A 13,018-nucleotide genomic window follows, 5' to 3' on the forward strand; every position below is an offset into this window, starting at 1 on the left:
AAAGTCAACTCCTTAGCGCCTCTGCCATTCCCACCTTTGATGATGTATGTGCCACATTACTCCGCATTCCAGACACTTCTTTCCCTTCTCCTACTGAAGTGTCATCTGCTATGTACCCCGGGCATAGGGGAACATCAACCGACCGCGGCTGAGGCCGTGGAAGAAATTATAGAGGACAAGGAAGAGGTGGAAGGAATGGTTTCTTCAGAACAGAAGGCAGGGACCGCACCCATTATCGGAAATATGGCCACACCATAGATCAGTGTTGGAAAATCAATGGTACAACGGAGGACCAGTCTACCCCACCAACAGAACGGAGGACCAGTCTACCCCACCAACAGAAAAGAAAACCCTTACCGATGATGAGTATGACTTATTCTAGAAAATGAAAACTTTGATGGTCTCTCCTCCAAATTCCTCCTCAGCTGTTACTGCCACCACCGCTTTAGGTATGCTCTCTACTACTTCCACCTGTTCATCCTGGATAATTGACTCAGGGGCCTCCGAGCATCTCACAGGTAACAAAAATCTACTCCACTTCTCCTTGTCTCTCGAATAAATTTGTTACCATAGCTGATGGCTCCCAAACTAAAGTTCTCGGGAAAGAATCCACCTCTGTTACACCATCACTTCCACTCACAAATATTCTTTTTGTTCCTACCTTTCCCTTGAATCTTGTATTTGTTAGTCAGCTAACACAATATTTCAATTGCTCAATTACCTTCTCACTCACTTCCTGTGTGTTTTAGGATCTTACAACGAAGCAGGTGATTGGTAGAGGCCATGAACAAGGGGGGCTCTACCATCTGGACGTGCTTCAAATAAATGCCGTCTCAACCAAGGAAACTGAGACAAATCTATGACACAATCAGTTGGGACATCCATCCGCACAATCTCTTCATCTTCTTTTCTTACCTTTAAGGATAGGTCAAGTTTAAATTGTGAAGAGTGTCAACTGAGCAAATACCAGAGGACCACATACTCACCTTGTCCAGAACTTCAAAGTCTTGCTCTTTTTTCGTTGATTCACACAAATGTATGGGGACCCTTGAGCGTCTCAAACATTTCCCAAGTCAAGTACTTTATTACCTTTATTGATGATTTTACTCGTACCACATGGTTATTTCTCTTTAAAGAGCGATCTGAAATACCATCCCTTTTTAAATCCTTTCATGCTATGGTTGTCACTCAATTTAGTTAGAAAATCAAAGTACTTAGGTCTAATAATGCCAAAGAATATACTTCCAAAAATCTTGACTATTTTTGTTAAGAGAATGGCATTATCCATTAAACATCTTGTGCCTACACCCCCAACAAAATGGTGTAGCAGAACGGAAGAACCATCACCTTCTTGAGGTAGCTCGCAACTTATTGTATACAATAAAAGTACCATACTTTTATTGGCCGCATGCCATCCTTACTGCATGCTTTCTTATAAATAGGCTACCCTCTTCTGTTCTCGGTCATAAATCCCCATATTCCTTATTGTATCCACATGGTGATCCTTTTCGCTTACCTTGAAAGTCTTCGGTTGTACATGCTTTGTTCATATTACCTCCCGACAACATAGTAAACTTGATCCAAAATCTGTCAAGTGTATCTTCTTAGGATACTTTCGCATGCAAAAGGATTATATTTGCTACAATCCCACTCTCCAAAGGTTACTTGTGTCCAAGGATGTAATTTTTTTTTAAGACTCTTCATACTACTCTGACAATGCTCTTCTAGGTCTCTCTTTTGTACCAGCCTCTCCTCGACCGGTTGTGCCCCGTACTAAAGAAACTGTTCAACCCCCTAAAGCATTGGCTGACACCACACCTGTGGAGTTTGTGGATCCCATTGAGGTAAGTCCATCATCTCTTGTTCCTTTTGGACCACAATATGGTACTCGACTCATCACTTAAAGAAAAGAACCCAAAACTTGCACTAGGCCCTCCACTTCTCTCTCCATATCCAATTTAGTGTCTCACCATCGTTTATCCTCTTCATGTTGTCAATTTCTTGTGTCTATCTCCTCCATCTTTGTCTCACAGTCCTATCAAGAGGCTCTGAAACATCCAGGGTGGAAGGCAGCAATGGACGAAGAAATGCAGACACTCTATGAGAATCAGACATGGTCTCTAGTTCCTCTTCCATCAGGAAAAAAACCTGTCGACTGTAAGTGGGTCTATATAGTTAAACACATTCCGGATGGGTCAGTTGCTCACCTTAAGGCCCGCCTCGTTGCCAATAGCTATACGCAATGTTATGGGATCGATTATGAGGAAACATTCTCTCCGATGGCCAAAATGAACTCGGTACGCATTTTATTATCTCTTGTTGCTAATTCTTCCTGGCTGGTCTATCAACTTGATGTGAAAAATGTTTTCCTCAATGGGGATATAAAGGAATTAATTTATATGCAACAACCACCTGGATTTGTGGTTGAGGGGGAGTTGGTATGTCGATTGAAGAAATCCATTTATGGTCTGAAACAGTCTCCTCGTGCATGGTTTGATAAATTTAGCCAAGCACTAATACGAGTCGGATTTCACAGATGTTTCGTAGATTACTCCGTGTTTTTTAAAGACACACCTAGAGGGAAAGTGATTCTGGTCGTATATGTTGATGATATTGTCTTAACCGGCAGTGATCTTGAGGGCATTCAGGAACCAAGGAAAATATATATGAAGAATTCAAGACAAAAGATCTTGGACTACTTAAATACTTTCTGGGTATTGCAGTACTACAGTCCAAACATGGGATTATACTATCTCAAAGGAAGTATGTCCTTGATCTACTGAAGGAGACGGGAATGATGGGGTGTAGACCCGCATCATTCAGGAACCAAGGAAAATATATATGAAGAATTCAAGACAAAAGATCTTGGACTACTTAAATACTTTTTGGGTATTGAAGTACTACAGTCCAAACATGGGATTATACTATCTCAAAGGAAGTATGTCCTTGATCTACTGAAGGAGACGGGCATGATGGGGTGAAGAAACCCCTACGAATTCAAATACAAAATTATTCACAGGCACTGGAGAAGATGTAGATATCGGAAAATATTAAAAATTTGTAGGGAAACTCATTTATCTCTATGTAACAAGGTTGGATATATCATAAGTTGTAAGTGTGGTGAATCAATACATACACAAACCACAACTTACTCATTGGCAAACACTAGAAAGAATATTGCAATATTTGAAAGGAGCTCCAGGAAGAGGGTTTCTCTATAAGAACCATGGTCACTACAACATAGAAGGGTTCTCAGATGCAGACTGAGCCGGATCTCCGGATGACAGAAAATCTACTTCGGGATATTGTACATGGTTGGAGGAAACTTGGTTACATGGAGAAGCAAGAAGCAAAATGTAGTTGCAAGGTCCAATGCAAAAGCAGAATACAGGACCATGGCACACAGTTAGTGAGTTTCAATGGATCAGATTGCTTCTCACTGAACTGGGATTCTATAAAGAAGCTCATATGGATCTACATTAAGATAATCAGGCGGCGATACATATCACCTCAAATCCGGTCTTCCATGAGAGAACAAAGCAAAATGAGGTAGACTGCCATTTTATACGAGAGAAATTCCAAGTCGGTGTATTATCTCTCAAACATATATCCTCTCAAGGGCAAGCTGCAGACATTCTCACCAAACCAGTCACTCATAAAATCTTGTCCACCATCTATAGCAAGCTGGGCATTTACGATGTTTTCAGACCCCCAGCTTAAGGGGGAGTGTTACAAGGTGGGACCAAACCCACATGACCACACAAGCTGGAATCCTCATCACATGAGTTGGAAGATTTGGCAATCTTCATTGATTAATGTAATTGATTTATCTTCCCTTGATTGATGTAATTTAGTTAATCATGATTGATGTAATTAGGGATATTAGGGATCCTAATTGATTGAGGAGTTTCCCTAAATATGTAATGAAAATAGTATAAATAGGGGTTTTGGTTGAAGGATTCAATCAAGCTCTCCTCTTCTCAACTCGTGGAAGAATCTCTCTCTAGCCTAAAGTCCCTTTATCTCTTTTCTCTTCTCTCCTCTCTACCCGAGCTCTCTCTCCCTCTCTATTTGCTCTTTTTCTCTTCTCTCTCCCTTCTCTTCTCTCTCCCTCATCTTGCTCAAGGTTTCAAGCATGGGGTCCTAAATTCAACAATGCCCAATGTATTAGGAATTCCTTAACAAAAAGTACATGACAAAGTGTCAACTGTGAAGAACTCAGAGATTCTTACCGCTGCATCAACTGGAACAAGCTGACCCGCAAGCAACTTAGTGAGAAGAGGTGTCATAATAATAGCACCAATAGTTGAACAACTGCATTGAAACACATGCAATGGGGACATACCATTTATTCACAATATAAAAGACTGACAACTAAATCAATGAGCATGTTTATAGGCAACTACTAATAAAATTGGATGCACATAAAGTTGAGATCCTTCAATGAGTGGAAGCATAATTTTGGATAACAACACTTCCAGATGCTAGTGGAGAAGAAGCTAGGCCCTAAATTATAGATTCAAAATTTTTATTAAAGTCAACCTAATGACAGCAAAAATTAAGATTCAGTTACAGCATTTCTGCCTAATGTATGCATCGAATCATAATTGCCCAATTTATGATTAACTTTTATAATGCAGGTCCTTATATTAACAAGTTAATTCCTAATGTGTACCATTTGTTTAGAATAACCAACGGACACTTATTAAATGCTTAAAAAGGAAAACCACTATTATATTGATTAAATGAGAAGTACTTGAATCAAATAGATGCTAAATTTTCAAGTATAAACTCTCCCCCATTTAGTTTAAGTGACCTTCTCAAACTCAAATAAAAGTCAAGAAAAGTTGTGGTTATTAGTTAAGAAAAATGCCACCTTATTTCGGCTTAGTCATATTGAGATGAACTTGGACCCAACTTGACATGGTATTAATGCATGGTCGTTGTTTCTATTGGGCATAGTTCATATTTTGTTTAATTTGTACCCCATTCATGTTGTTACATCTCAGGCCCATTGACCTTTCGGCGTGGATGTGTAGCAAGTCAGGAAGGAGAGCCCGAGAGATTAAAAGAACAAGAAAAACAGAAGAAAGATGCTGCAAAGAAGCTAGCCAAATAGATCTTGCATGACCAAGCAGCCTCCATAAATAATCTCCATTATAGAGGTACCAGTAATGAAAACAAGTGCTATAACACTCATAAACAGGGACTGATTGGACTGAAGCTAATTAACTATGATTTCCTAAATACAGCTTTAACTTAGAAACAACTTGGAATAAAATATTATGATAACTGTATAAAAAATAATAATAGGAAAAAGAAAAGAGAGGGAAAAGAGAGATAGAGACAGCTTTAACTTAGAAACCAACTTGGAATAAAATTGTTGTGGACTCAATAGCAGGCCGAGTCATTCAAAGGCGTCGTGGCTGAGTCATTGAGTTATTTGCTTTTATTTCAATTTATATCTTAATTTATTATTAAGTGTAGCCAGAGTGGCATAACGTAATTTCTTCCTCACGCATTCTTGTATTCGTGAGCCCTACTTAAAGGGGAAAGGAAATGAGAAAAGGAAGTCTATTTTCACCAAAACACAGGATCTGTGTTCTCCTCAATGAACCTAGGGTTTCAAGTTCCCCGCAGAGCTTGATTTTCTTCTTCTTCTTTTCTTTTCTTTGAATCGCCGTGTGAGATCTGGGATCGTAACAACTTGGTATCGGAGCATGAACACAATGAGCGATTCTTCGATCGTAGATGAAATATGTGCCATAATCCAGGATCATTTTATAGCAATGCGCAAAGCAATACGTGATGAGATACGTCAGTATTCCATCGAAAGGTCTGTGCGGTGGGCCGAAATTGAGACTCGTCTTGATAAGGATTCAGAGGGGAAGGTCGCCGATCTGGAAGAAGATGGTGCAGCCTCTGTCTCGACGAATAATTTCAGCCATTCCAAAGTCGTTCAACCTCAAATCTCCGAGCTTGGAAATTCAGAGCCGAAGCCCAGAGTCTGGAAATCCGAAGTCGTAGAGATTAGAAATTTCCGAGCTGAGAAGTTCCATGCTAAATTTCGGCCAGATGCCTCCTTCGTCAACACAGTTGCTGCTGTTCGCCGTCGGAAAAAGGTTAGGTTCTACTTCGTTATGCGGCCTAAAAGTTTTCTACCCAACAACTTCACTTTTCCGCCGTTAGCGGTTTCTTGTGCAAAGAGCTGTTCTGTTCTTGATGGGGAGAAATGCCACGGGCAGGCAGTTACGAATGGCGTTAATGAAGTGATACAGATGAGGAACGCATTGCTCCATCTGTATGCGACTTGTGGCTTGGTCTATTGTGCTAATCTTATATTTGATGAAATGCCTACAAAAGATTTGGTGTCCTGGAATTTTATAATTAGAGGTACATTAAAAAGGGAGATTTGGTATTTGCCCGGAAACTCTTCGATGAAATGCTTGAGAAAAATGACATGTCCGGGAATGTGATGATTTCTGGATATTTAAACGGCAGACACCTAGGCCATGGGTTGAAGCTGTTTAGGGAGATGGGGAAGTTGGGTGCTTTAGATCTTGGAGAATGGGTTAATGGATACATGGAGGACAACGGGTTAAAGAGAAGCCGGCTTTTGACTACATCCTTTGTAGACAATTTTGCCAAATGCGGTTAGATCGATACTGCTAGGCAATTGTTTGATGCAAGGACTACCCGAGATGTTGTTGCATGGTCGGGTTATAACCAATCAAATAGCATTGAACCTAACGCCGTAGTCTAGAGTATTGTGTTAGTTGCATGCCAAATTCACAAAAACATTGAAATTGGGGAAGAATCATGGAGGCAGCTCTCTAGGTTGGACCTGGGGCATAGCAGTGATTATATACTTATGTCAACTATTTATGCATCTGTGGGCAGGTGGGAGGATGCACTGAAGATGAGAAAACAGATAAAGGAAAGAGGAATTAAGAAGACTCCAAGCTGTCGTATGATTGAGGTGGATGAGGTGATTCATGAGTTATTTGTTGAAGATAGTGACCATTCTCTGTCCAAAGACATTTATGATACAATTGAAGAAATGCTTCAGAGGATAAAGTTGGAAGGTTTTGTTCCTAATACATCAGAGGCAAGATTAGATACAGAGGATGAAGAGTACCTTGCAACGAATTTCAGTGTTGCCATGCCGGTGGCCGAGAGTCACTTGCTCAGTTGGAGCAACGAATTCTTCATCCAGGACTGGGACTTCGATTCTGTTTTCCAAAATAATCAGAAACTGTTGGACTCCACAACCATTGCTGCTGAGGTTGCTTGTCGATTTCACAAGGATATGCTGGTGGGTGCTGCTAAGGCCATTGTTCAATCTAAAACTTCAGGCGTGGAGGTTCCCTTCGTTGTTGCTGCTTTGCTCAACATACAATCAATTCTTGAAGAGGGTGAAATGGGGGGACCTGTATGGTGCACATATTTATCTGAGTACCTTGACAGCATGGGAGCACAACAACCAACACAGTTTTTCAACCCAAAAATTTTACTATGATCTTTGGTTCATTAATCGTGTATTGTGAAATCTCCTACTCAATCAGCCATGGAAACTTTAAATTCCAACTGCAAAAAGGATGGTAAGTCCCTTGTAGTGGCTGGATGTGTCTCAAGGAAGTAGAGACTTGAAGGAGCTTGAAGGGATTAGTATAATTGGAGTGCAACAAATAGACTGTGTTGTTGAAGTAATTGAGGAGACACTCAAGGGTCATGCAGTAAGACTCTTGACTAAGAAGACATTGCCAGCACTTGATTTTCCAAAGGTGAGAAAGAACAAATTTATTGAGATTCTTCTAATTAATGTTGGTTGTTTAGGTGGTTGCACTTATTGCAAGACACGGCATGCTCGTGGGCATCTAGGGAGCTACACAGTGGATGGTCTTGTGGACCGTGTGAAAACTGTCATACAGGAAGGTGTAAAGGAGATATGAATAAGCAGTGAGGACACTGGTGCCTATTAATGCGAACAAAGGTTGGTTTTACGCTGTTATATTGTGGGACCCACCATGGAGTCACAAGCTAGTGGGACCCACCATGAAGACATGGACAAGATTTACTCTACTACAATGTGGGACCGACCATGGAGGCACAAGTTGGTGGGACCCACAAGGATGGCCACGAGTTGGCAATCTATCCTAGAAGGGCAGGTAGAAGATCTTGTGGGATCCACAAAGATATCCATGAGTTGGCAACATATCTTGGAAGATTTCGTTTGCATTATATTAGGATTCTATTTACATCAAGTTACCGTAAGTAGTGTTCTTTAATTGAATGTAATTAGGGAAAGGGTTTATTCTATCTAGATTCTACCACGTCCTCCATTATAAATAGAGGACTTGTACATGGATTTGGAAACCTTTGATCATTATTGAAATTGAGAGTTATTCTTCTTGAGTTCTTGAAAGAACTTTTCGAACTTATCAAAGATTTCCTTGTGGTGTTCAATATCGACTTATCAAATGGATCGTCCATCCCCATTTGTGGCGTCTTCACTATACCAAGGTTCTAGCTTTGCTAAGCAACGGGTCGTGGTTTCCATCCAAACTTGAAAGGTCTTGGGGACGATTACCAGATTTGGTATCGGGTTTTGTCACAGGTTGACGTGGTTCGTATCACCTATGGCCGTGACAATGGAGTTCATCTTCCCATTTTGTTAAATGCAATTGTTGCGGAGCTTCCTCAAGATCAAAGTACCATGCTTTGCATTGGAATGACTAATCCTCCTTTTCTTCTTTTGCACTTGAAAGAGGTTACTAGTGTTTTACTACATCCATGTGCTTGTGCAGTCTGGGAGTGATTCAGTTCTGAGTGCAATGAACAGGGAGTACACTGTAAGCAAGTTCAGAACTGTGGTAGACACACTATATCAACTTGTACCTGGGATGCAGATTGCAACTGATATAATTTGTGGTTTTCCTGGTGAAGCAGACAGATTTTGCTCAAACTATCAATCTTATCAAGGAATACAAGTTTCCAGTAGTTCACATTTCACAGTTCTATCCTAGACCAGGAAAACCAGCTGCTAGGATGAAAAAGGTCCCTAGTCCAGAAGTACAGAAGCGGAGTCGTGAATTGACTTCTGTTTCTGAATCTTTCGCTCCTTATCAAGGAATGGAAGGTCAAATTGAGAGAATATGGATTACTGAAATCACTGCAGATGGAATTCATTTGGTGGGCCACACTAAGGGTTATGTTCAGGTTCTTCTAGTTGCTCTTGACAGCATGCTTGGGACTTAAATAGAAGCAAAGATAACATCTGTGGGAAGGTGGTCGGTCTTTGGTGGGGGGATTGGAAGTAACTTATCATCCCAAATAAAAAGTCATATTGACCATGTGAAGCCCCCTGTAAGTGATGGATCTTCTTGTTCAGACACAAACGGCAATGGAACATGCAGTATAGACATGGCGCCTTGCAATTGTGAAGCTTCAAGCTTCTGTGGAGGAGAAAATTCTAATTTTGTATCGCTTGACAAAGTCGATGATGTGTTTACAGAGATCAAACGCTTGAAAGATGGAAGACCTGGTGGAAAATGTTTTATGGAGTCAGTTGGCTCAATGCTATGGTTGAGGACAGGAACCCTGGGAAGACTGAGGAAACATAAAAGAGGATTTCCTCTGGGTGGAACAAATTTTGCTTTTCAGGTGGAACATACTGCCAACGGGGGGAACCAGAGGAGGGTTTTGGATACCGCAAACTCTCTGTCCGTGGTGCTACATTGGAGCGCTTACACCGCTTGTGTCGTCCAGTGGGCTGACACAGATGCCGCAGATGCTACTTGGGAAGATGTGGATACGTTTCGGCAAGCATACCCTACCTTCGAGCTTGAGGACAAACTCTTTCTCCATGGGGGGGAGTAATGTTGTGGACTCTATAGCAAGCCAAGTCATTCAGAGGTGTCGTGGCTGAGTCATTGAGTTATCGAGTTATTGAGTTATTTGATTTTATTTCAATTAATTAATTTATTATTAAGTGTAGCTGCAGTGGCATAACGGTAATTTCTTCCTCATGAACTCTTGTATTCGTGAGCCCTACTTAAAGGGGAAAGGAAATGAGAAAAGGAAGTCTATTTTCACCAAAACACAGGATAGGTGTTCTCTTCAATGAACCTAGGGTTTCAAGTTCCCCACAGAGTTTGATTTTACACAAGATCGGTGTTCTCCTCAACGAACCCAAGGGTGTGCGTTCTCCTCAATGAACCTAGGGTTTCAAGTTCCCCGCAGAGCTTGATTTTTTTCTTCTTCTCTTCTTTCCTTTGAATCATCGTGTGAGATCCGGGATTGTAACAAAAATATTATAATAACTGTATAGAAAATAATAATAGGAAAAAAGAAAAGAGAGGGAAAAGTGAGAAAGAAGAAAGGAGAGGAGCACGAGAGAGATAGAGAAGAGTGTGAGAGTGAAAGCACTCATTAGGGGTGAGAAATCAACCCCTTTCTCTATTATATATTCTCTTTAAAGAAAAAAGAACATCAAATTACAATATTTCCCCTCTACACATAAACTCTCTAAATAGAATTCAGAAGAAAACAAAAGTTGAACCGTAAAACTCAAACATAAAGATCACATTACTACTATCCTATGAGGGACATACAACTATGATAAGTGATCAAAATACCCTTATAGATGTATTTCAATGCTCCCCCTCAAGTTAAAGCATGTATACCAAGAAGCCCCATCTCGTTACAAAAATTCACACATTATCATTTGCCTAAAACTTCAATAAGAAAATCACCAAGCTGATCAGTAGACTTGACCAAGGGAGTAACCACAGCTCTATTCGTTACAACATCATGAACAAAATAGTAATCGACTTCTACATGTTTAGTTCCTAGGTTGCTGGCAGCCTGGTTATAGAGGGATGTCCAAGTCGTAGGTTCATTGAAAAGGTGAAACAACTGCCAAAAGTGTTGAAGGGGATTGTTGTAGAGAACCTTTCAAGGGGTAGAGCTCCTTTTTCTCACGCTAGGAACCAATCATTCACCTTGTCTGGAAGTCCTTAAAGACACATAAGCAGGAAACAAGGTTGTTGAGCATTGAAATGATTTTGTTAGCTGACTAACAAATAACAACTTAATAGGAAACCTAGGTACAAAGAGGATGAAGTCCAAAGACAAGGATGGAGTGGGATTAATTGTCCCCACTCCACTCGCCAAAGATAAGGAACCATCAACAAGTATGACATGCTTGAATGAGAAAGAGTGATTAAGAGACGAAAATAATGTAAACATACCTGACATGTGCGTAGAAGCACCAAAATCAATAACCCACAAAGAAACTGGAATCACATGGAATGCAAACATACCTGAACTTACCATAGTAGCTATGGCAGTGGATACAGTCTGGTTCATGGACAAGAAAGATGCTATTAATTGTGTTATTCGTTGAGCCAAATGTCGAAGCTCATCTAGAGCTCTAAGAACAATGCCCACCATAGTAGTAGAAGATGCTCCACCTTTAGGAACATTTGTGTTGGCCCAGGCACACTTACCAAATTTATCCCAACACTTTTCTAGAAAATTATTTCTACACCCACAAAATGTGTGCACTTTCTTTCATCACAACTATCACTGCAAACTCTTCCATGACCAATGTCTCCCAGCCTCATCCTCTTCCACCCCGACGATGCCCATGGGGTGTCTCTAAATGATTATTAGTTGGCTAAATATTAAGGGCAGCAGCCCTTATTGCCTTATTTTACTCATTGCCTAGTGGAACCAAAACTACTACTGCCCTCATTACTCTATCAAAAGCTTTAGTGAGTGATGGCACATCACCTACAACAAGTATCTGGGCTTAAACCATCAAGAAATTTAGCTATATAAACATGTCCTTTTTGCTTCCGATGTTCAATTCCCTTAGTAGTAAAGGGACGATAAATCTCAATTCTTGTAAAATATTTTGTAATTCATTGAAATAATCAATGACTAATCTATTCCCTCTTTTTAAGCCACAAAACCTAACATACAACTCATAAATCCTAGATAAATTGCTTTCTTGAATCAAACAAATATTCTAGGCATGTCCAAATTTGCTTAGAGGTCCCACAGTTCATAACTTGTTTTCTGAATTTTGACTCCATACTATTAACCATGTCATGACTTGATTATCCTCTGCTTCCCAATCATCAGTCATCTGGTCAAGAAGATTACCCCTCAATTATTTCATCTTCCTCCTATGCTTGAGAAAAATCCGAACAGTCCTTGACCAGCCCAAATAATCTGATCCCTTTGTAGTAATTACAATAGTATCACTTTCAATTACCAGACTCCTTGGCTGGTGTAATAATTTCATCGGAATCAGCCATTGTCTACTACCAAAAGAGACATGTATTCTCATACCAAGCATGCTGAAATACACTAACACACCAACTGACACCAAGAAATCACCATAATACACTGTAAATTTCTGTGCAAATGAAGTGTCCCCACACATGACGGGAAAATCAGGGCACCAGAAGCACAATTGAAGGCACTTACTGAAAATATTCTGTAATGAAAGAATACAAACTAAGGTGAAAGTCATTTCAGGTCAACATCAGCCCTCAAGATGATGATGCAAGCAATTTTGAAGGTCTGGAGGACCTGTGCAGGCACAGGTTCAGGAAAAAACTCCCAAGCAACCCTCTAGAATACAAAATTCATAAAGCTGTTCAATTGACAAGACACCCCATTTACCTTCAGATTATAGCATAAGAAAGAAAAGAAAAATCTGTCCTTTAACTGCAATCAGCAGAAAATCTTGAAATTTGCCTTTCTAGGAGAAGTCATAAAGTTAGAGTAGGGAAAGACGGCTTGGACCTCATAGAAACTGAATCAGAGCTCTAATACCATGTAGAAGATAATAATAGAAAAGAGAAATGAGAGAGAAAAGAAAAGAGAGGTGTACAAGAGAAATAGAGAAGTGTGTGAGAGTGAAAGCACTCATTAAGGGTGAAAAATTGACCTCTTTCTGTATTTTTAAGTGAAAAGAACATCAAATTACAATAATGCCCCTCTG

At 40.2% G+C, this 13,018-nt stretch overlaps 1 protein-coding gene across 1 annotated transcript in view; it reads right to left on the reverse strand.

The window, feature by feature from the left end:
• LOC137950898 (sodium/pyruvate cotransporter BASS2, chloroplastic-like) overlaps positions 1 to 13,018 on the reverse strand; it is a 56,064-nt gene that overhangs the window by 8,985 nt on the left and 34,061 nt on the right. Inside the window, exon 8 of the mRNA XM_068797560.1 lies at positions 4,233 to 4,314. Within this exon, the coding sequence (XP_068653661.1) occupies positions 4,233 to 4,314 (82 nt within the window). The remainder of the gene's footprint in view (positions 1 to 4,232; positions 4,315 to 13,018) is intronic.

This window comes from Aristolochia californica, unplaced genomic scaffold, assembly GCF_029961685.1.
Source record: "Aristolochia californica isolate CCGP_79_NKW_82.1479 unplaced genomic scaffold, dmAriCali1.0.hap1 SCAF_14, whole genome shotgun sequence".
Lineage (NCBI taxonomy): Eukaryota > Viridiplantae > Streptophyta > Magnoliopsida > Piperales > Aristolochiaceae > Aristolochia > Aristolochia californica.